The 25,034-nt window shown below is 35.7% G+C and overlaps 3 protein-coding genes and 1 pseudogene across 7 annotated transcripts; all 4 read right to left on the minus strand.

Moving 5' to 3' along the window:
* Positions 1 to 1,964: 1,964 nt before the first annotated feature.
* LOC148584817 (nuclear pore complex protein NUP35 pseudogene) lies at positions 1,965 to 6,802 on the minus strand (annotated as a pseudogene). The gene is made up of 3 exons (XR_015912642.1): positions 6,528 to 6,802; positions 3,905 to 4,016; positions 1,965 to 2,586 (listed from the first exon to the last, which is right to left on the minus strand). The product of XR_015912642.1 is annotated as a nuclear pore complex protein NUP35 pseudogene (transcript).
* On the minus strand, positions 6,745 to 10,135 carry LOC132186969 (protein transport protein SEC13 homolog B). 4 transcript variants are annotated; one of them, XR_009440783.2, is made up of 4 exons: positions 9,866 to 10,135; positions 8,088 to 8,999; positions 7,440 to 7,559; positions 7,273 to 7,336 (listed from the first exon to the last, which is right to left on the minus strand). XR_009440783.2 is itself a non-coding variant. In XM_059601098.2 (3 exons), the coding sequence occupies exons 2-3, from the start codon at positions 8,970 to 8,972 to the stop codon at positions 6,831 to 6,833; spliced, it is 909 nt and encodes a 302-aa protein (XP_059457081.1). In that variant the 5' UTR covers positions 8,973 to 8,999; positions 9,866 to 10,134; the 3' UTR covers positions 6,745 to 6,830. The 4 variants fall into 4 exon arrangements, 2 of the variants coding, with proteins under 2 accessions (XP_059457081.1, XP_059457082.2); XR_009440782.2 differs by having other exon boundaries at positions 7,273 to 7,353; XM_059601098.2 differs by lacking the exons at positions 7,273 to 7,336; positions 7,440 to 7,559 and adding an exon at positions 6,745 to 6,854 and having other exon boundaries at positions 9,866 to 10,134.
* Positions 10,136 to 12,529: 2,394 nt separating this feature from the next.
* On the minus strand, positions 12,530 to 18,635 carry LOC132188440 (nuclear pore complex protein NUP35). Its single transcript, XM_059602883.2, has 4 exons — positions 18,451 to 18,635; positions 17,071 to 17,682; positions 14,443 to 14,554; positions 12,530 to 13,132 (listed from the first exon to the last, which is right to left on the minus strand). Exons 2-4 carry the CDS (start codon positions 17,649 to 17,651, stop codon positions 12,827 to 12,829), a joined length of 999 nt encoding a protein of 332 aa, XP_059458866.1. The 5' UTR covers positions 17,652 to 17,682; positions 18,451 to 18,635; the 3' UTR covers positions 12,530 to 12,826.
* Positions 18,636 to 21,677: 3,042 nt separating this feature from the next.
* Positions 21,678 to 22,538, minus strand: LOC132188752 (uncharacterized). The gene is made up of 3 exons (XM_059603286.2): positions 22,354 to 22,538; positions 22,186 to 22,248; positions 21,678 to 22,008 (listed from the first exon to the last, which is right to left on the minus strand). The coding sequence occupies exons 1-3, from the start codon at positions 22,426 to 22,428 to the stop codon at positions 21,811 to 21,813; spliced, it is 336 nt and encodes a 111-aa protein (XP_059459269.1). The 5' UTR covers positions 22,429 to 22,538; the 3' UTR covers positions 21,678 to 21,810.
* Positions 22,539 to 25,034: the final 2,496 nt, after the last annotated feature.

Genomic DNA, 25,034 nt, shown 5'->3' on the forward strand with positions numbered 1-25,034 from the left:
CTTGCTCTGTTATAGCCTATAGCCCACAGAGCCCGTGAGCCTGTTTGTTTGGGCCGTGGCCCCGTTGGCCGTAGTCTTTCTTTCTCAAAGTAAGGAGGACCACTATTGCCTTTTGCAAGGAATAATGTTAAAAAGATAATTAGCATTTTTTTTTTTGGGTGTCATTTCAAATGTGATTTTACTTCTTAAAATTATTATTAAATCCGTAGAGTTATATGTGTCTCATACATGGATTTCACACATGAGCTTCACAAATCCAATAAAAATTTTTAAAAAAAATGAGAGAAAAAAAAAATTAAAAAAAAAGTCTAGCAATTCTCTTTTAAAAATCACATGACAAAATTTTTTACTAGTATTACTCTTGGATAATTGGGAGTTGGGGACTTTTTTTATTGAGCAGTGATCTGCAGCACACTGGCGTGCATGAACAGTCATGCACGTCAGTGTTATTTAATTATAAAATATAATTAAATAATTATTTAAACAGTAAAAATAAAATAAATATCTAACATTGGCATGCATGACTGTTCATGCACGCCAGTGTGCTGTATATCACTAACTTTTTTATTTATTTACTGGAGTTGGGATTGTCAGAGCCATAAAGGAGGAGGATGAAGATCCATGATTCAATGCCCTAACTTCTTGTACTATGACACAAACCCAAATTTTGCTCAATTTTTGGATGGGTTTCTTTTTTTTCTTTTTTTCTTTTTTCTTCTTCTGTTCATAGATGGATGGGTTTCTTTAGTCATTGAATAGAAAGTTGACAGCCCAGGAAAACCAAAGAAGAAGAGTTGGTAGGTCAAGAAATTGTTTTCCTTGTCCTAAGGTTTTAGAATTGGTCTTGCATTTATTGGGTAAGACTCTCTACAAAGATCATTACACTCCATTTTGTAGCTTTATAATCTGAGTAATGTCATTCTCTCAAAATTAATGTGGTGTGACAATTAATTTTTTAGTTAAAAAATCAATCCACGTAAACATCGAAAAAAATGAAAAATAATGAAAGAAGAAATAGAATTACTTCTGAAAAGGACAAAAACTGCTTTTAACCCCTTAAAAGGGAAGAAATTCATGAATTTTGTACAATGTCGATTTCTACAAATTGTTAGGTTCCATGTCATGTTAGGCTGTTAGCACTGGCATTGGCAGTACCTTGACCCGAATGCACGCCAAGGCCTACCACTGGTGACCCACCGCAGGGTCACCAAGTGACTTACGAAGTGACTTACCACGGGGTTATAATAATGATAATAAATAGAACCAAACCTTGCATTTTTCTTGGATACAACTATGCAGGCTATAAGTGCTTGGATTTGTTACCAGTAAAGCATACTTGTCTAAACATGTTATATTTGATGAGGAGTCCTTCCATGCCAAGAATCAAGCTACCTCACAACTTCCATCCAAGATCAATGCACAAGGTAATGCTCCCTTATTTCTCCCTATTTCTTGTCCAATTCCATATATTTTGCATGTTGTTTCTGACCATATTGCAGCTAATGATCCTCCTAAACATCCCACACCTGCCAGTCTGCTACTATTTCTGACCAATCACCACCTTCAGCTGCAATCCCTTCACCTATCCCCACCCTAGCTACTGCTTCCCCATCATCTGCTTCCCCTGCCCCATCAGACTCTCCACAACGAACTCACCCTATGACCACTAGGTCAGAACAGGCTCCCTTAGACCTATGTCCTTCTCAGAATTTCAACTATACCAGGCCACGCTACCCGAGTCTGAACCAATATCCTATAGGAAGGCTGCCACTGATCCTAGGTGGATAGCAGCCATGCAATTGGAGTATGATGCACTAATTTTGAAAATGCACTTTTTTTTAATAACAAAAAAAAATATCATAATGTGTTATTTCTAGGCCTATAACAAGTGGAGACATTATGGTTCTTATAATGGTTCTTATTATTGGCCTTTGCTTGTCTTCTTATGTAGCTTGAAAATAAACAAACATAGATGAATAAAACTCAGATTATCATGTACTAACGCATCTTTGCTCTCACATCAGAATTCCAAATGTTTACATCTTGTCACATATCAACCTCGAAGTGAATGGTACAAAGTCTTTTGAGGATTTTAAGAAAAAGAAAAAGGAAATCAAACATTTCTCACTGGGAGGAAAAACTTTAAAAAAAAAAAAAAAAAAATGAGGAAAAGAAAAAGCCGCTTCAAGCTTACATGTGCTGAAACTCTCATCTGATCATTCAATTGCCTGAGTGGATGCATATTTGATTGAAACTAGATGGCACAAAAAAATAAACTCTAAAACTGGCCTAAACTCCAAACATCAAATCCATGATTTTGGACGCCAAAGATTTTGTAGGGGAAGCAACGACACCTCCTGACTGACGCACATTAGTATTGCCATTTTGAAGATAGTAGGGGCGAGAAGGGGCTCTCAATGTGTTCGCCTCTGAGTATTTTGCAGATGGAGGCATGAATCCCTGATTCTTAACCCTTTCATTCAAAGCCTGACGTTGCATTGGATCCAATGGCTTCACACCTACAATCAGTACCCCATTAATTTGCATGCCATTTTTGCTAAGAGCCTTCAGAGCATCAAAACGATTCTGCACCAACAATAAATAAACCAACCAAATCAGTAACCCTTTTGGTAAACCCCAAAAACTGAAAAGAAAAAAGAAGAAAAACGAAAAAAAGGCAGCAGATGCATATTATAACCCCTACAACAGATTAGGAAGGATTTCCAAATAATGGCCAACAAAGCGGCAAGTTCATTGTCAAAGCAGACATGGACAACTTAGGCTCTGTTTGTTAATGTGTTTTGGGGGTATTTGTCATTTTTGGTTTTAAAAAGTATTCTAATGTGACGTAAAGATGAAAAGTTTTTTTGTAATTTTATGAGTGTTTTGAGTTTGGGTTACTTATCAATAATTTTATTTGGGAAGAGAAAACATAAAACAAATCAAAAATTTTAACAAATGGAGCATTAGATACTATTTGTTTAGCATCTGAAAAATACCAGATTGATTTTGTCTGTGGATTCGCAGCAAATTTTTCTTGTGTTAGCAATAAAAGTAATTCAAAAATCCTCAACTGTATACTTTTTCTTGTCCATATCAAGTTTCACATATTATATGTCACATGCAACAGATGAATTAAAGCCAATATTAGTGGAAGAAAGATCTTGAAAATCCAATTTCATCTTGATAGTCTGTATACTTTAGATGTAATAAAGACTTTTTAAGTATAAAACATGGAGATAGCATTTTCTAATGTACTGAATGGAATAACATTAGTGGCTTCACGTGCTTATAAAATTAATTTTTCAGACATAATAACGAGAAAATTTAGGAAATACTTTCTATGCAAATCATGAGTACATGATCTTACATTCGTACTAGCGGACGCCATCAAAATGGTCGATAGTTCAAGAATTTCCATCCTAGAGTTAGTGAGAATATAAAATAGAACGGTCACTATTGACCATTGGAGCATTTGCATAAAATCCACTGAAGCATCCAGCCAACAAGAAGCCAGCTTTCAATACGTAAAGAATAGGTAGCAGTTTTTCCACATTTAGCAAATCAAAACCAAGCAAAAATTTTACAAAGGAGAATGCCTTTCACGAAACAAAATGTTCAGAGAAAACAATATCTACACATTTTACTATATTCAGCCAGCTAAAAATAAAAAAATAAAAATAAAAATAAAAATCAAGAAGATTTTAAGTCTATCACCATCTTAGTTAATTTAAGTCCACTCGGCATACACTTATCATTAGTAAGCATGACAAGCATGGTTTTCAATTAGACAGAGTTATAGTAACACCTAAGGCCCCAAGAAAAGATGGAATAAAAAGATAATTGATGTTGAATAAAAGAAGCCATATTTATCAAACTTGAAACAAGAGGAAAGAAGAAGAACCTGATATAGAATGTGCATCCAGTTAGCTTCTCTTGGACCAGGAACATGTTTCAAAGTCACACCACACTTTTCAAACTCCCTCAATACTAAATTTGTATCAGCAGGGGAAAACCTGAAAAGAAAAAAGAACAGTATTAAAGACCAATAATGTAATAAGTAAATAAGCACATTTCATATACTTACATAATGAACAACTAAGGGCATATAAAAATAAAATAAAAAATAATAACAATAATAATTAAAAAAAAAAAAAAAAGCGTTTAATAGTTTAACCCTCAAGTAAGATGGTCAGAGGCAGACCCTAGAAGTTTCAAACACTAAAACCTCATGTTTCAAAGGTGGAAAACACCATCAGGCGTGTTCAACCTTGAATCTCTTGTCTATTATGTTTACAGATAGTCTAAGCCTAAAAAAATGCTTTAATTGTCAATTTCCTAAACTATTGGAGGCTGGCTTCATTAAGCAAATCAGCCACCAGGCAGATCAGTAGCCCCCATGGTGGTCGCGACACAAATCCAGTAGCTTCCACCCTTGGAGGCCAGCCTCCACTTAAAAAAAAATTATATGTAACCAGGCAGCCTCCACACCTGAAAAACGAGCAGGTGTTTTCAAAACATTCCTATATAAAGGTGTGCGATGTTTTTTAAAAAGTGTTTTGGGATTCATTTTGAAAAGTGTGTAAGTGGTAAGAGCCACATATGAGAATCCATTTGGTATCTATTGTCTGAGTTGTTTCAGTGTTTGAAAAGTGAAAACACTTCTCAAAAACTTCTCCAAACAAGGGCTTAGTGCATGTTTTTTAATGTATTTTTTTGTTTTTTGTTTGGAAAAATATTATGATGCGACATATATGTGAATACTATTTGTGTTTTTATAAGTATTTAGTGTTTTGGATTGTTTGTTAATGTATTTGTTTTGATGACAAAATACGAAAGACAAAAAAAAAAAAAATACATAACCTTAGTTTCTATATTATCGCCTTGGGAAAACATAATACGAAAGAAAAAAAAAAAAAAATGGAAAGAAAATTTTTGCTACAATATATTCAAAAGAAACATCTGAGATGGCTTAAACATTTTGTTCTTGTCAATTCTTCGCCTTCATTCAACCATCTACGTCTTCCTCAACTTTGAACTGAAAATTCTTCTTGGTTGCATACTCTAAAAACACAAGAGGGTTGAATGAATCATTGAACTAGAGACCAATCAACAACGTTGTTATGGGAATTAAAAATCATTGAACAAATCAAAGGGGAACATTTAGTCTCTTGCTACTTGATAGAAAAGTATACTCATGCTATTCTGCTCTCAATGAATCCACGTCAAGAAGAGGTCATTTTCCCACTGACAACCATTAAGATCAAAGTTCCACACGTTCTCTTATATCTTAAACATAAGAGGAATTATAAAGCCAATGAAACAAAACAAGAATAAGATCACTATTTTACTTTGTTTAAGTAAACTATTAGTTGTAAGATCCCAAAGAGCTATGTGTTTTAAACAATTGAGGAGATGAATTATACAAAAGGTTTAGCATGCATAAGACTGTAAAAGATAAAGCAGAGAATGCCATATGCAAATCAAATTTCACTTTGTTCAACAACCAATGGAACTTCCATGTGATAGTGCTCTCAAAAATATATGGAATAGCAAAAATGAATACAGTATTTGTTTAAAATGACATAAGAACTTATGTAACTCATATAACTTCAAAAGTGTTTCAAGCATGTCAAAATGCAAAAATAATATCATATTCAAGAGTCCGTCTCCATTCAAGTTTAAAGCATTGAGACTATCAGTGGAAATCATCTATTGGCTACAGTTCTTCCACTCCACCTAGTGGTCCTGCATCTTGAGAAAAATACCTTTTTTTTTTTATAAGTAATAATGATATAAAAAGTGCAGAGGGGCGCAACCCACATACACGGGAAGTATAAAAGAGAGCGCCTAAGAGGGAGAAAAATGAAAAAGGAAATTAGAGAAACTGATCTCTATAGGAGCAAGCCAAGCGGCTGTCCAGGAATACAAAGTAAAGAAGAAGAAATGGGTCAATTCCTCTATGGTCCTAGTGGAGTTCTCAAAGCATCTAGCATTGATACTTTGAGAAACATACTTCAATACCAAGTTACTACTAATGAGGAAGTTTACTTAAATGATGAATCTTCATCCCAAGTAAAACAAATATGTATAAAATGTAGCCTGCTTCGTATAAATTTTGCAGTCAAAAGCACTTGCACTAATAAACCAAAAATCACCATTGATGACACAACTGCTCATGCCAAAAAGCAACAAAAAATAAGCAAAGAGGACTACAATTTAATTTTCAAATAATTTGCCATCACCTTATATTGAACCATCCCACCAGTGCTTGTTATCTATAATTGGATCTCCTTCTTTAATGTCAGACAGGACAAAGCCAAACTCTATCAACCCCAGGCATAAACATATAAACTCAGAAAATCACTATTAACAAAAGAATGTGTGGCAAACATTTAAAGCAAATATCCCTTAATATGCATCCATTCTAGAGCTCTGAACTACATAGAAGATGGATGAAAGAGAGATTAAAGCCAAACAATAAATAGGTAAAACCATAAAAGACAAAAGAAAGAATAAAACAATACCCATAAACAGTAACCCATTCTTCCTCATTGAGGTTCCCTGCGGGCAAGCAATTCCTCTGTATCTCTGGTCTTGCAACTTCCCCTGGGGGCAGAAGTGTGATCAACGCAACAGGCTGGACCACACCCTCAACAGGCGAATTCTTTCCATTCTCATCTTGCTCACTGCCACTCTTTGCAGGTGTTGTAGGCGACCACCAACTCAAACCCACCGAACCCGGTTGGTTTTGCTGTGCACCCATCATGGCATAAGAAATGCTTGTCTCTGATTTGCCACGTCAAACTTTGGCAGACACTTGTCTGACTCTAGGCAGCCGGATAGCAGGACTCCTATTACACTAGCACTAATTGGTCACTTACACCCCCAGCCAAACCCGGACCAAAAATAAATAAATAAATACAAACAAACATCAACATAAAGGTGGATTACGGGGATTACCAGAAAACTGTACAGAAATGTCGTTCTCCTAACAACATATACCTCCTTTTTCTTTTTTTTGTTCTCAAGAAGCTAATAAGCTATACTCAAAAATTGCTAGACGCTGCTGCAACTCAAAGTTGTGCATCACCATCACATTGTTACAAAACAAAAACCAAAAAAAATCTTTGAATTACCACAACTCCTGTGGCTTGCAAGAAGTGCGTCATTTCTCACAAAAATAAAAAATAAAAAAGCCTGAAAACAATTGACAATCCACCTCAAATGTCTCCACCCACTGCAAATGGATTACCCTTTTTATGCCCCTGCTGAGCGAATGCTTCATTCAGTGGCTTCTGCTCCATACGAAGTTCCGGTCTTTACGATGTACCCACTTAAAAAGACAACAAACTTTCCACAAATTTGAGGATCAAATTTCCTGTTATTTATATTTTCAAATTCATTTCCTTTTTATTCTAAAAAATTTGAACAGTTACCTTCATGACAATAAACAAGTTGTTCAGAGATATCTGCTATTTGTTGCCCGCATATGGCAGTCATCAAGTGCAATGAAAATAATGATACTACAGCTGCTCGAAGACCAACTTCTTCACCCTCTTTTATGCCACCAAAAAAAAAAAAAAAAAAGGGACAATAGTAATGAATTTTTACCATGGCAATGCTTCAAATGAAACAAAACATTCTATAGATATACAAAACTTTTTCTCTCCTACCAAAAAGCACTTCAGCTCAAGCATAAAGGGTGGGCTTGGGTACGGGGTGGGTTCTATGTTGAATCATATTAATACATGTTTGTATATTTATTAACCAGCAGACAGTTCACTTATCAATGTAGATTAGCCAAAACAAAACTCAAAAGATTGGAAACATTTCAAAACTGAGATAAGAAATCCACCACAACCAATCATCAACAAATTTCAAGATAATTTTTGACAAACTACAATCCACATTTGTTTCTGGCAAGTCTAGGGTTTTGATATAATCGCAATATCAGGCAAAGTACTAAGATACATGACAATGTAAAGAAACAATGTCCTAAAACATGTGGATGAAAAAGATTTAGAACAAAATCCAGTACTTCAAGGGCAAAAGTAATATGGATGCTAAGGCTCAACTGTGGAAACCTGTTGCCACTCCCCGTCGACTGCTTCCTTCCACAATGTCACATTGTTGTTTCCGTCAGCGACAGCCAATATGTTTCCCGTCAGCGACCAGGAGACCCTCCAGACAGGAGTCTTAAAATCATTCAAAACCTTGCCTTCCCATTGATCCCCCTCCTTGACCACAGTCCATATGATGACTTTGCCATCCTGTGAGGCACTTGCAATTGTAGATTTTGGAAGTCCCAAGTTGGGTGCCCACGCAACATCACGAACCCAATCTGTATGCATCTGAAGAGCTGGAAAGCAATCCATCTTCCAACTCCCATTATAGAGCTTCCACACCTTCACAGTATTATCACAACCACCTGAGCAGAGCTTCTGAACAGGATCAAGCAAGCCAGAACCAACAAGAGCACCAGGCGCAGTTGAGGGAGCCCATGAAACAGAAGTGACACCAACTGGATGAGCTTGGTCAATCCTCGAGGTGTCCCAACCACCATCCGGTCTTGCAGTGAAAACTGAGATATTCCCATCAGAGGAACCACATGCTAAACAAAGACCCAGTTCATGAGGAGCCCAAGCAATAGAATTGACAGAGGACTTGTGGTCATCAAAGACGTGAGCTTGGGTCCACTCATTTGGATTACCCTCCTTCCATATTATCACGTGCCCGTCATAAGAACATGAAGCGAGAAAAGACCCAAATTTCGGGTGAGCCCAGACTACCTGCCAAACAGGTCCTTGGTGGCCAGTTAATGTCGCAAGAGGCTGAGAGGTTGTATTGCTCACCCCAACTATCTTAATGGAATGGTCTGACGAGGCCGTGGCAAGACGCTTACCATAGTAATCCATTGCCACATCGTGGATCACATCTTGGTGACCAGTTTCAATCTTTTGCGAAGGCATTTTTCCACAGTCAATATACTTTACCTACTGCTTCAAAACAAAAGGGTAACTCAGATTAAAACTGATATATCTTCCATTGGTTCGCAGAAAAAATCAAATCCTATTAATACGTGAGATGATCTATATGTTCTACAACACCCAGTGTTTGCTTGCTAAGAAAGTGCAAGAAAATAAAAAAAAGTTAAATAAAGAAAACCTTAATTTGTACATTTTCCGCTGTTCTAATCTCAATAACAAAGAAGAAAAATCTTGGACAATCTAATAGCGTAACTTTCATTACAGACCAATTACTTGTAGCTACCAAACTATAGAAAATCTGAATCTAAAAGTTTCAGTTCCTCTAACATTCCTTATCTTTTCTTGTCTACCAAAAAGAACAAAGATAAAGCCAAATTACTCATGTACTCAGATCTAGGGGTGTAAACCAGCCGAGCTTGGGCGAGCTTGGCTTGTCCGGGCTCGGCTCGTTTACTTTGAGGCCAGGCTCGAGCTCGACACGAGCCTAGAAATGTTGCTCGAGCTCGGCTCGATAGGGTTGGAACCCTGTTCGAGCTCGAGCTCAAGCTCGATTAATTTTGGGATGTATATGTACATGAATTTAGCAAAAATGATTCAATCCTAGAATTCAATATTATGTGAAAGACCAACACCCATCTGTTTAATAAGACGAAGATACTTTTTCTGCTCTAATTTCATCAAACACAAACCATAATTCAGTAAAAAACAGAAACCCCAATACCTATCTATCCAAAAATATTTCCAAATTTTTCTGGGAAACCAAACGAACACATCAAACGGCAAAACCCCAAACCACCCACCACCCAAGAAGAAACGGAGAAAAAAAAAAAAAAAAAAAACCCAAAAAGAAAAGAAAAACCCACAAATCTTATCACCTGCTCCGCCTCCGATCCGCGGCGTACTGCGAGAGTGAAACGACCTCCGAGAGCGGCGTGGTCAGCGGGGTTGGTAGGGGCAAGTTCCTGGAAACCGGGCACGAGCCGTTCAGCTTCAGCCAGGCGTCGAGGTGTGTGGTTGCTGCGGTGGTGGTGGTGGTTGCTGTTGGGGGCACTGGGGGAGCGGTGGGAGCGGCAACAGAGATAGGAGGCGAGGAGGATGGTGGAGACTGTAAGAGGAGAGTCGACAGAATGGAGAGATTTAGGTTAAATTGGGTTCTCTAATTTGCAACTGTTGGATTTGGAAAAATAATATCATCCAACGGCTATTAGATCATCAAAACATTTTCAACATTAATGCTTGATAGCGCACGCATTACGGAATTAATCCTTGAATATATTCACCTGGAATTAATCCTCTGTGTGTGTCTAATAGTGAGACCGGTTCCATGCAAGCATAGTAGATGATCTAGACCGTTTATTAGGATCTTGACTTTCATATTCAATTTACAACGTCAGATTAATGAGGTTATTATGTCATGTGGAGCACCATATAATTCGTTCAAATTGGTTTACACTTATATACATAGATCAAATTCAACGGCTAAGATTAAATTCAATTAAATTGGATGGCTACGATTAAATTCAATAAAAAATTTAAAATTCAAAATTTAGGAATTAAGAATAAAAATTGTGTTATGTAGTATTATTTAGGGTCAGTTTGTTATTTCAATTTTAATAATTACGATTTTAAAAATTGTGTTTTTCTCAATCGCATTTTTTTTTTCTTATTTTAGATTAAGTATTTTTTAAATCACAACATAAAACGCTTTATGTCACACACTCACACACACTAATCACTATTATCATATTGCATATAATATTATTTAATTAATATGTTAAAATGTTAATGCTTAACACAAGTCAAGTATATAATGTCAATATTAATATATATTGTATCTTATATGTAAACATTTATATACTTATATGATTGTATCATTATATGGGTCAATATTAATTTTTATATACTTATATTTTATGATCCCATGATCACGATTCATGACATATATATGATTTAAATTCAAATTGTTAAGTTTTTACATACTACAAATTGTGATTATAAAGTATAAATTATAAGAAACACATTCGTTACTTAATTATTAATCATTTAATTTTAATCTGATGGTAATGCTCAAACCCCAAGTCCTAAATTCCTCATAATGTAATATGAGAAATTGTTTACGTAACAATTTGCGGGAAGTATGCCCTAGAAGTGTTACAAGATTCTGGTTTATTAGCTTCTAAACCAGCTAAGTTTCCAATGGAGCAAAATGTGAAGTTGTCCAAAGATAATGGTCCTTTATTAGATGATTCCACAAGCTAAAGACGCCTTATTGGAAGGTTGCTTTACTTGACAGTGACTAGACCAGACTTGTCTTACTTAGTTCAAACATCGAGTCAATTCATGGATAAACCTTGCCAACCTCATTTAGATGCAGCACATAGGGTTTTAAGATACATCAAGTCTGCTCCAGGACAGTGACTAGTCTTTCCAGCTATCTCAGATTTCAAGGTTAAGGCTTTCTCTAATTTTGATTGGGCTGGTTGCCTTGACACTAGAAGGTCCATCACAGGTTTCTGTGTATTCATTGGTGACTCTATGATATCCTGGAGATCCAAAAAGCAACAAGCCGTTTCCAGATCATCAGTTGAAGCTGAGTATAGATCTATGGCTGCTGTATCTTGTGAGCTAACATGGTTGTTTTCCCTCTTGGATTATTTGTAAGCTCCTTATTAGAAACCAGCATTGATTTTCTGTGATAGCCATGCAGCTCTCCATATTGTAGCAAACCATGTTTTCTATGAACGAACCAAACACATAGAAATTGACTGTCATTTGGTTCGTGAGAAAATTTAGATGGGGCTACTCAAGACTTTGCATGTTCCCTCTAATCATCAATTGACAGATATCTTCACCAAACCTCTTGGTTCTGCTTTGTTTACTGATCTACTGTCCAAGATGTCTATACTAGATCTTCACCATCCATCTTGAGGGGGAGTATCTAGAACTCAAAGTATTTTGAGTTTTTGTAATTGCGATCGAGCAATGTTAATAAGTGTGATCGATCGTACTATCAGAGAAGAAACAAAAACTCTCTAGTAGTGTGATCGATCGCCTTCATGCAAAGCGATCGATCGCACTCGTAATAGTTTGAAAACATTGAAGCGATGAGCTGCTGCTGATAGGATGGTTAAAGCTGTTATTCTTTCTATTAAGATTGGTTTGTAAATAACAACTTATTGTTATGTAGTTAGACGTTAGTATATGCTATATATACTGTAAATGTACAAGAATCAATTCATTGAATGAAGTTCCCAAGAGAATTTTTCTCTCAATTCTTTGCTACTTCTATTTCTTGTTAGTCCCAACCTGCACAACTAAGAGTGCTTTCAGCACTGCATTTCCCAAATAAGAAAGTGCAATTTTAAATCAAACCGCAAAAAAATTATCTTTTCAAAATGCATTTTAAAAAAAATAAAAAAATCATAATGTGTTATTTCTAGGCCTATAACAAGTGGCAGGAGCTTTTGATATCTAATGATGTTTCTTATTATGGGCCTTTGCTGGTCTTCTTATGTAGCTTGAAAATAAACAAACATAGATGAATAAAACTCAGATTATCACGCATCTTTGCTCTCACATCAGAATTCCAAATGTTTACATCTTGTCACATATCTCGAAGTGAATGGTACAAAGTCTTTGAGGATTTTAAGAAAAAGAAAAAGGAAATCAAACATTTCTCACTGGGAGGAAAGACTTTAAAAAAAAAAAAATGAGGAAAAGAAAAAGCCGCTTCAAGCTTACATGTGCTGAAACTCTCATCTGATCATTCAATTGCCTGAGTGGTTGCATATTTGATTGAAGCCAGATGGCACAAAAAAATAAACACTAAAACTGGCCTAAACTCCAAACATCAAATCCATGATTTTGGACGCCAAAGATTTTGTAGGGGAAGCAATGGCACCTCCTGACTGCCGCACATTAGTATTGCCATTTTGAAGATAGTAGGGGCGAGAAGGGGCTCTCAATGTGTTCGCCTCTGAGTATTTTGCAGATGGAGGAGGTAAAGGCATGAATCCCTGATTGTTAACCCTTTCATTCAAAGCCTGACGTTGCATTGGATCCAATGGCTTCACACCTACAATCAGTACCCCATTAATTTGCATGCCATTTTTGCTAAGAGCCTTCTGAGCATCAAAACGATTCTGCACCAACAATAAATAAACCAACCAAATCAGTAACCCTTTTGGTAAACCCCAAAAACTAAAAAGAAAAAAGAAGAAAAACAAAAAAAAGGCAGCAGATGCATATTATAACCCCTACAACAGATTAGGAAGGATTTCCAAATAATGGCCAACAAAGTGGCAAGCTCATTGTCAAAGTAGACATGGACAACTTAGGCTCTGTTTGTTAATGTGTTTTGGGGGTATTTGTCATTTTTGGTTTTAAAAAGTATTCTAATGTGACATAAAGATGAAAACTATTTTTGTACTTTTAGGAGTGTTTTGTGTTTGGGTTACTTATTAATAATTTTATTTGGGAAGAAAAAACATAAAACAAATAAAAAATTTTAACAAATGGAGCCTTAGATACTATTTGTTTAGCATCTGAAAAATACCAGATTGATTTTGTCTGTGGATTCACAGCAAATTTTTCTTGTGTTAGCAATAAAAGTAATTCAAAAATCCTCAACTGTATACTTTTTCTTGTCCATATCAAGTTTCACATATTATATGTCACATGCAACAGATGAATTACAGCCAATATTAGTGGAAGAAAGATCTTGAAAATCCAATTTCATCTTGATAGTCTGTATACTTTAGACGTAATAAAGACTTTTTAAGTATAAAACATGGAGATAGCATTTTCTAATGTACTGAATGGAATAACATTAGTGGCTTCAGGTGCTTATAAAATTAACTTTTCAGACATAATAACGAGAAAATTTAGGAAATACTTTCTATGCAAATCATGAATACAGGATCTTACTTTTGTACTAGCGGATGCCATCAAAGTGGTCGATAGTTCAAGAATTTCCATCCTAGAGTTGGTGAGAATATAAAATAGAACGGTCACTATTGACCATTGGTGCATTTGCTTAAAATCCACTGGAGCATCCAGCCAACAAGAAGCCAGCTTTGAATAGGTAAAGAATAGGTAGCAGTTTTTCCACATTTAGCAAATCAAAACAAAGCAAAAAATTTTACCAAGGAGAATGCCTTCACAAAACAAAATGTTCAGAGAAAACAATATCTACACACTTCACTATATTCAGCCAGCTTTTAAAAAATAATAATAATAATCAAGGAGATTTTAAGTCTATCACCTTCTTAGTTAATTTAAGTCCACTCGGCATACACTTATCATTAGTAAGCATGACAAGCATGGTTTTCAATTAGACAAAGAGTTATAGTAACACCGAAGGCCCCAAGAAAAGATGGAATAAAAAGATTATTGATGTTGAATAAAAGAAGCCATATTTATCAAACTTGAAACAAGAGGAAAGAAGAAGAACCTGATATAGAATGTGCATCCAGTTAGCTTCTCTTGGACCAGGAACATGTTTCAAAATCACACCACACTTTTCAAACTCCCTCAATACTAAATTTGTATCAGCAGGGGAAAACCTGAAAAGAAAAAAGAACACTATTAAAGACCAATAATGTAATAAGAAAATAAGCATATTTCATATACTTACATAATGAACAACTAAGGGAATATAAAAAAAAAATAATAATAATAATAATAATAATAGCAATAATAATAATTTAAAAAAAGAAAAAAGAAAAAAAAAAACATAGCTTTAAAGGGTTTAAGCCTCAAGTAAGAGGCTTAAAGGCAGACCCTAGAAGTTTCAAACACTAAAACCTCATGTTTCAAGGGTGGAAAACACCATCAGGCGTGTTCGACCTTGAATCTCTTGTCTATTATGTTTACAGATAGTCTAAGCCTAAAGAAATGCTTTAATTCTCAGGTTTACCAACCCATACAACAAGGAACTATTTAGAGCCTGTTTCATAAAGTTTTTGGAAAGAGTTCTTGAAAATGCAGAACTAAAAAGTGTTTTCGGCGAGGGGCGCATTTAAAGTGTTGTTTGTGGGTTCCACAAAAAAGTTTTGTTTCTTCTATTTTCTGAACACACTTCTCAGTTTTTTCCTTTTCAAACACACTACTCAGTTTTTATGCCTTTCAGAAAAAACTTGTCAATTTCCTAAACTATTGGAGGCTGGCTTCATTAAGCAAATCAGCCACCAGGCAGATCAGTAGCCCCCTTGGTGGTCGCGACACAAATCCAGTAGCTTCCACCCTTGGAGGCCAGCCTCCACTTAAAAAAAAATTATATGTAACAAGGCAGCCTCCACACCTGAAAAATGAGCAAGTGTTTTCAAAACATTCCTATATAAAGGTGTGAGATGTTTTTTAAAAAGTGTTTTGGGATTCATTTTGAAAATTGTGCAAGTGGTAAGGGCCACATATGAGTATCCATTTGGTATCTATTGTCTGAGTTTTTTCAGTGTTTGAAAAGTGAAAGCACTTCCCAAAAAGTTCTTCAAACAAGGGCTTAGTGCATGTTTTTTAATGTATTTTTTTGTTTTTTGTTTGAAAAAATATTATGATGTGACATATATGTGAATACTATTTGTGTTTTTATAAGTATTTAGTGTTTTGAATTGTTTATTAATGTATTTGTTTCGATGACAAAAAAAAAAAAAAAAAACCTAACCTTAGTTTCTATATTATCGTCTTTGGAAAACATAATATGAAAAAAAAAAAAAAAAAAAAAATGGAAAGAAAATTTTTGCTACAATATATTCAAAAGAAACATCTGAGATGGCTTAATCATTTTGTTCTTGTCAATTCTTTGCCTTCATTCAACCCTCTGCATCTTCCTCAACTTTGAACTGAAAATTCTTCTTGGTTTCATACTCTAAAAACACAAGAGGGTTGAATGAATCATTGAACTAGAGACCAATCAACAATGTTGTTATGGGAATTAAAAATCATTGAACAAATCAAAGGGAAACATTTAGTCTCTTGCTACTTGATAGAAAAGTAAACTCATGTTATTCTGCTCTCAATGAATCCACGTCAAGAAGAGGTCATTTTCCCACTGACAACCATTAAGATCAAAGTTCCACACGTTCTCTTATATCTTAAACATAAGAGGAATTATAAAGCCAATGAAACAAAACAAGAATAAGATCACTATTTTACTTTGTTTAAGTAAACTATTAGTTGTAAGATCCCAAAGAGCTATGTGTTTTAAACACTTGAGGAGATGAAATATACAAAAGGTTAAGCATGCATAAGACTGTAAAAGATAAAGCAGAGAATGCCATATGCAAATCAAATTTCACTTTGTTTAACAACCAATAGAACTTCCATGTGATAGTGCTCTCAAAAATATATGGAATAGCAACAATGAATACAGTATTTGTTTAAAATGACATAAGAACTTATGTAACTCATATAACTTCAAAAGTGTTTCAAGCATGTCAAAATGCAAAAATAATATCATATTCAAGAGTCCGTCTCCATTCAAGTTTAAAGCATTGAGACTATCAGTGGAAATCATCTATTGGCTACAGTTCTTCCACTCCACCTAGTGGTCCTGCATCTTGAGAAAAATACTTCAATACCAAGTTACTATTAATGAGGAAGTTTACTTAAATGATGAATCTTCATCCCAAGTAAAACAAATATGTATAAAATGTAGCCTGCTTCGTATAAATTTTGCAGTCAAAAGCACTTGCACTAATAAACCAAAAATCACCATTGATGACACAACTGCTCATGCCAAAAAGCAACAAAAAAGAAGCAAAGAGGACTACAATTTAATTTTCAAATAATTTGCCATCACCTTATACTGAACCATCCCACCAGTGCTTGTTATCTATAATTGGATCTCCTTCTTTAATGTCAGACAGGACAAAGCCAAACTCTATCAACCCCAGGCATAAACATATAAACTCAGAAAATCACTATTAACAAAAGAATGTGTGGCAAACATTTAAAGCAAATATCCCTTAATATGCATCCATTCTAGAGCTCTGAACTACATAGAAGATGGATGAAAGGGAGATTAAAGCCAAACAATAAATAGGTAAAACCATAAAAGACAAAAGAAAGAATAAAACAATACCCATAAACAGTAACCCATTCTTCCTCATTGAGGTTCCCTGCGGGCAAGCAATTCCTCTGTATCTCTGGTCTTGCAACTTCCCTTGGGGGCGGAAGTGTGATCAATGCAACAGGCTGGACCACACCCTCAACAGGCGAATTCTTTCCTTTCTCATCTTGCTCACTGCCACTCTTTGCAGGTGTTGTAGGCGACCACCAACTCAAACCCACCGAACCCTGTTGGTTTTGCTGTGCACCCATCATGGCATAAGAAGTGCTTGTCTCTGATTTGCCCTTCCCTGAAGTCGAGAAGTCTCGACCAGAACTCTGGATTGGAGTTCTTGGGTCTGATTTGACTTCTGGAGATAATGGGTAATCTGGAATTCCAGATTCAGGGGAAAAATCTGAGCGGTCTTCCAAGGTGAAGACAGGAGGCGGCGGAAGATCTGAGCCTGAAAAATTCTCACGCCATAGAGCAGATACCGCAGCTGCCTGGCCTGGAGTTGAAAATTTTCCCCTACGGGCAGAAACAGGAGATGCCAAATCTTGGAAAAACAATGAATGTCTCCCAGATTTGGGAGTTCTCTGTACTGTCGTGCTCATCTTTCAATATTTTCAGAATGAAATACAGCCACTGCAAACCAACAAGGAACTAACTACCCCACTGTTCTAAATATCAAAAAGATACAAACTCAAGTAGACCAGAGTGAAGATTTTAGTCTCAATTTAGTGGCATGTGTTGATTCCTGAGGTCACAAATAAATATAATCCAAAAAATTATTATGTTCATTCCTCAGATAAAAAATAGATACTATCAAATAATTTAAATTATTAATCATTTCTACATTTTCTCAGCAATGAAAATTTTCATTAATTGAACAAGGACTACACGCATTTTAAAAAAAAAGTGGTGAGGAAGCAGCAAACCAAATCCAGCTTCGGAAGCTAAATTTCATTGATAAGTACTAAAAATATTCACTAGAAAATTTAAATAAATCAGGTAAGAATTAGCTGCGGAAATCCAGGCTATGGAAGCTAAAATTCCTCAATAAATGAACAGAAATTGGAGTGCAATTTAAATCAAAAGAAAATTCTAAGCAATTCTAAGAAATACTCGACTGACTAGCTAAGCGGAGAACTCTATACAATCAGAGTCGCAACCAATCAAATTTAACATCCACAACTTTTCCTACGTCTGGTTACCCCGAAAACCCAAAAGTAATTAAAAAATCACCTCAAATAAACCAAGCAGTAGCGCTAAACTTCCTTCCGAAGCTAAACATAGAAACTGTGGAATTTCAAGATTGCAACCAAAGGAATAAACAATTCACATTTTTTTTTTCTTTTCATTTCCTGCGTTTCCTCAACAACCAAACGGAAATCAGAGAGAGATTGAGAGTACCTGGCGAGATTTGAGACCGATTAGGGTTTATGAAACGTAGAGGGCGTTTTTGCGTCAAGGGTTTCTTTTGGCTTTTTCCCTCCCAAAAGTTCGAGAACAGAGCTGCTCCAAATGGAACGAAACCCTAAACCTCAATTCAATTCAAATTTGATCGTCGATCAACTTTTACGGGTCTTACCGAGATGACTGAAATACCCTCCCTCTTCCGCTTTGGTCTTATAGCGCGGTTAGCTATCAGTAAGGTTACTTTTGGCCTAAAAGATATTTGGCGTGAACTACCTTAAGAGTGAAGTAAAATATCACGAGGGCAAAATTTTTTTTTTTTTTTTTTTTGCATTAAAATATTAAAAAATATATATTTCCTGCACCGCGTGCTAAGCACACCATGTGCTCTGAATCACGACTCCTATCTTAATATTTGGCGTAAAACTTGCTTGAAACTAAACTAAAATATTAAAAGAGAAATTTTTTTTTTAAAAAAAAAAAAAGTTTCTCAACCTTTGATAATTTTTTAGATTGGTTTGTAAGAATTAATTACAAACTAGTTTGTAAAAATTTTGGTTATGTTTGTAGCTAATTTTACAATGTTGTACTTGGTATGAAGAACCAAAACGTGTGAAATCAATACAGAGAAATAACCGGTTGATATGATAAAGACAAATTAGGATACGATGATAGACAAATCGAAAGAGAAGATGGGGGGCAAGTGCAATTGCAAGAGATTATGAAGGGAAGGTAATGGCATCTATGTGCTCCTCAAACCCGTAAATGTCTAACCCAACAGTGGCGGAAGCTTTTGCAGTCTGGAAAGTTGTGAATTAAGCAAAGACTTGGGGGTTTCAAAATGTTTTTTGTGGAAGGAAATGCTCTGGAAATAATACAGGCCTTACGAAATGAAAGACTATGCAGGAGTCGGTATGAACAGCTTATTGATGATGCAAAAGTTGTGTTGAATAGTCTCCATTTGTGGTATGCGGTGCACATCAAGAGGGAAACCAACTTTGCTGCTCACCATTTAGGGAAGGCAGCTATCAATCAATCCTTGAAAAACGTATGGGTGGAAGATTATCTTGTATTCATTAAAGATATTGTAATTTCTTAGTAAAAGCTCTGAAGCAACTATAGGCGAAGTTACAAGGTTATAAGCGTCAAAGATGACGTATTACATTTCAGACTCAAACAAAATTCACTAACTTATGACTAATTTTTAAATTAAACAACAGATCTACGCCAAACAGACTCAAATCAATGCATAGGTAGTTCTTATTCCTCAACAGTTAGCACTGAGTGTAAAGAACCCTAAACCAAAGCTCATCTTCCTCAACCCGAAAGTCAGGATAACGTTCACATCCACAACCCAAAGGTCTGGACCAAAGCAACAAACCCAAAATATGTTAATATAAATCAATAATTTCGCCATCGTCATTCTTTACAAAAACATAAGTATATAACACAAAATGTGGATGAACAAATATATAAATTTGGAAGTTTTGCCAACATAGAGTATTTTTATATATTTTATGAAAACAAAACTACATGCATTTTTTGTCTATCACATTGTTTTAAATATGTTATATATTAACATTTTCTATATGCATATATAAGTGACTTAAATATTGTTTCAAATAATTAAATTTTATTACAAATATGCAAATTTCAACTAACCTATATTAATCTTCTTCGTTCCTTTTTCTATTCTTTTAAGTTTGTGAGCGTGTGAAGAGGTTTAAGAACTTCATAATCTATATACAAATATCTCCTTTTGCTTGAAAAAAAAATAAATAAAAAAATAGGAGTTATTTGATCCTAGTACGTCCCTGGATGGCTTGTTTCTCGTACGTTGGGTCATTTGGAATGCATCGTTAGATGCTTCTTAACATTAGCAACTAAGCTTAATTTGCCTCAATTTTAACCCAAGCTCCATTGTTGAACTATGCGCCCATATATTGATTGCCCTTAATTATATAGGATGGAGGGATTGCATGCATCTAAAATCGAGTGTCTACCAAAAAAAAAATCCAATACTTCATTAGGAAAAAAATGTTAGAGAAATATTAGGCCAGATGTGGACCACATTTGACAATGATACACTTGGACTTAGGCTGAAGAGATCATGATATATAAAGTCTAATTAAAATGGGTCTTAATAGAAGTTATTATTAATTGAAAGGGTATCAATGAAATGATGTTTTTGTTGGGTGGTCTTGGGCCTATCTCAACCCCAAAAGCTAGCTCAAGAGGTGAGGTTTTCTCTCACACTTATAAAGTGACCACCAGCCCCTTCCACAACCGATGTGGGATAACCCCAACAATCTCTCCCTCACACATCGGGCCCTGGGTCGGAGCAGCGACAACCCGTTTCTCCCGTGAACTTTTAGGCCGAGATTTGTTGGTAAACCTGGGCTCTGATACCAGTGTTGGGTGGTCTTGGGCCTATCTCAACCTCAAAAGCTAGCTCAAGATGTGAGATTTTTCCTCATACTTATAAAGTGACCACCAGCCCCTTTCACAACCGATGTGGAATAACCCCAACAGTTTTTGATGGGAAGTAATCTTTCATGAAAAGTTATAACAGTTGATCGATCTCTCTCTCTCTCTCTCTCTCTCTCTCTATATATATATATATATATATATATGCCTGAGAGATCACATCTTTTTTAAAATTAAAAAAAAAAAAAAAAAAAAAAAAATTTAATCAAACAAAGGAAACGGGGAAGGGGCTACAAGGGAGGGTCCTTGCCACTCCTAAACGAACAAAACCAAGAAAAGAAGACGAAGTGGGAGATATGCCTGAGAGATCACATCTCTTATTCATGCTTACAGAATTCTCTTTCTCTTTAGAAGGATTATCTGTTCTTTTTGCTAGAATTTTTCCGATGCAGATTTGTTTAGCAAGAATAATGGATTCCACGAATCAAGGTAAGTGCACCATCTTCGATTTATTTATGATAGTTAAATTCTAACAAAAAAATTCAAAGTATTCTCAATAACGGTTTATAAGTCTGGCCTAAAATCCAAACACTCATCAATGGCAATTAATTATATAGTCTTATAAAAAATATACCCCTCCCCTCCAACCTTTTTTTTTTTTTTTTTTTTTTTTTTTCATTTTGTAGGTCAGCTTTTCTTTTATGTTTTGTTTAGTTCAAACTTGTAAAAACCATGTGTCACATATGGCCATGCCAAGAAAATCGGCATCCGATAAGGAAATAGTTTTATTGCAACTCTTGATATCACTCTCGCTTACAAATATAATTTATACATACCAATATTGACCAACAAATAAAATAACATATTTTTTACATGCTAAATAACACATGTCATTTTTATAGGCTAATTTGTAAGAAATTTATGTCCGTTTCAAAATGGGGCGGAAAGGGGTTCCTTGAGCCTCACTTGGTCCGGGGATTCGACGGTGGTAGTAGTGCAAGAGCATTGGGAAGGTAGTTCAATAATATTGTGAGCCTTCTCCTCGCACTCGACAGCCTTCTGAAGTTGTTTTCCCTCTTCCATGTATCGCTCTACATCCTTTACTGCAACCTCCAATGGTCTCGATCCCTCCATACACATGCATTAATAAGCAGCATGTTAGTAAAAATGAAATTATTAAATTTTAGAAAAATGCTATAAAACTGTTGTACAATTAGTACGTGATTTTTTTAAAAAAATTTTTTACGACCCTTATAGATCCAATTGCTGATTTGAATAATGTATGTTAACGTTATTGAAACACACCTCAATGAATATGGTTGACCCTTCATTTGGTTCCATCTTCTGAGCTACATCTGCAGCCACTTCCTGCATTACCAAAACTCAAAATTAAACACCATTAATTCTAAGCATAAAAGCTAATGCAATAGAAGGGTGAAAAAGAAATGAGATAAAAGTGATAAATATACCCACCCTGGCACGGTTAAGTTGCCCTTGGTTCAAGGTCTTGGGCTCCAATTCGATGGAGCAACAGATGTTAGCAGCCATAGCCAACTGTATCGCAGAAGACCAAATATCTTAATCAGACTAATTGGGTAGCAATTGCTGCCCATCACCACCAAACAATGTTATTATAAGCAGTGCCTAATTCATTCATAGACTTTTCTCTAGATCTCTAGATCTCTCTCTCGATCTCTTTATATATATATATATATATATATGGCTAAAGCAGGCAATAATGGTGATTTATTAAACTCACGGGGTCGCTTGATTTTCAATGTGGAAATTAGAGGCTAGAGATGAGCAAATTAAGTAAACTCTCCCTCTCATTCACATCCCGTGCCTCTCGTGTAACTTTAGACTGTTGAAGACTTAACATTTATCTTCAACGAGTACTCGTGGGCTCAATCTTTTTCAAGGGAGAAATACATTTATATCATTTAATTGGTCCCGTGCGTGCGGACGATTACAATTATAGCTTTAAAGACCTATTTGAGATTGTGTTTGAGGGGTCTAAAAGTTATTTTAAAGTCCGTTTGAATAAAAAAATACTCGTTTAGTAAAATAAATTAAAAGTAATTTTAAGGGTCCAAAAAACAGTTTTTGCCCAAAAACTCTTTTTGACTTAAAAACTCTATTTTTCAAACGTAATTTCAAATAGGCTCTAAATTTGGTGAAACGTACAGCTACCTTTAATTTATCTATTTACACAAATTTTGAATAGAATTTTTGTGTTATTTGGTTGGAAAGTATGAGACGAAAAAGAAAGCCAACGAGTAGGACTAGCCTTGCATTTTGTGATCTGATGTGCCACCCATTGTCGGCCCAATATCCAAGCTTATATATAGAGCTCAATGGGATGCATTAATTAATATTTTACATGACATTTTATCTCAAATAAATTATAGGTATATATATAGAGAAGCAATTTTCAACAATCTCTTTGATCGAACAATTTTATTAGATTTTGGCACTTATATATGGAGATCATAGTTTCATTTTAATTAATCTATATTCGAGTTGGAATATTCGGGTTTGATTTTTTTTTTTTTTTTTTAAACGATTGACCTGATTTTTGTCATGCTTAAATTTTGAAAATCCGCACCGTTTCCGTTCGCATTAATTATATGTGAAGTTGCTTTAAAATAAGATTTATTAGGAAACCAAAGCATGGGCATAAAGTTTATATAATTAAGGTTGATTCTCCCCTAATAAAATATATAGATCACGTCTATATATATATTATTGTAGCAAATTATTTAGCATGTGATCACGCCAGATTGTTTCAGCCTAGCTAGCGCTAGTCAAATATAAATCACCTTTCAAAATTCTAAAAACGACTCCAAATGACACCAATAAGGGGGTTGAATAGGTGTATGCAAATAATATGCAGAATTAAAAATTAAACAGTCATATAACCAAAATATGTAGAACAATAGATCACAGAGACACAGATATTTTGGTTACGAAGAGGAAACCAATTAGAGAACTCTCTAATTGTAAAACCTCTCCGGGGCAGCCAAACCCAGGAAATCAACTAATTCAGTAAAAGAATAAAGAATTACAAGACGTTCACACTTACAAAACCTTTGCAATTGACACGATCTTGTATAAGACAAGCAACCCACTTGCCTTCTACCGCAGTAGCCCTTTCCAGAGACAGCTGGCACAATCCTTCTACGTGATCTCCCTTCACCGAAACTCCGATTGACTTCGCTTCAACAATCAACAAGTAAACACAAACGATCACTCTAAGAGAGAGAACAGACTCTACCTTCTTAGCACACAAAAGCGAATTCTAGATGCAGAAATCCGTGCCTCTCTCTTCCTATAGAGGTGTAATTATAGTAGCCCCATCATCCCTAAACCTAGGAAAGAGTTTATATTCATTTAAAACTGTTACAGGTACGCGGCGTCCGGACGGGAACATGTGCCGTCCGGACGGGACAACAAAACACAGCCAGAAAGTGTTTTTAACACATGGCCGTCTGCAATCTCGTCCGGACGAGATTGCACACGAGCCATTCCGCCCAGCTTCGTAGTCTTCTCTTTATCACCCATTTTGACCCAGTAAATATTGGAATTAGCTAAACCTTGTGAAATATGACTTTATAGATCCTTGAGTTAGCTTTCCAACGCCGCAAAGATTGCTCCAATCAGAGGCTTGAAACTCAAGATATGATCTTTTTAGTAAAAGTCGTCCGGATAGGATTCAGACGAGACTGCATACGAGGCTCTCGGAAATTCTTGTTTATTGAACTCGTCCGGACGGGGTTTAGACGAGACTGCAGACGAGGCTCTCGGGAATTCCTATTTATCGAGCTCGTCCGGACGGGATTGCAAACGAGATTGCAGACGAGGCTCTCGAGGAAAATAGAATTCTTCGAGCATCCGAACGGCACTTCTTCTCGTTCGAACGGTAATTGAATGGATGATGAATCTTGACACTTTTGGTCACCATTTTGCTTACCGAATTAAGCCAACAAGAACTTACAAACTCCCCATTTGGCAATTCGGTGACAAAATCAATCGGACGAGTCACCATCATCTCCCCAATTTTTATACTCCCCCTTTTTGTCACAAATTGACAAAAGGTATCATGTTTCCTGAAACACTCAACACAAAACCATCAAGGCATATGTGGAACAGGAAAA

Source organism: Corylus avellana, chromosome 6 (genome assembly GCF_965113065.1).
Source record: "Corylus avellana chromosome 6, dhCorAvel1.hap1.2, whole genome shotgun sequence".
NCBI lineage: Eukaryota > Viridiplantae > Streptophyta > Magnoliopsida > Fagales > Betulaceae > Corylus > Corylus avellana.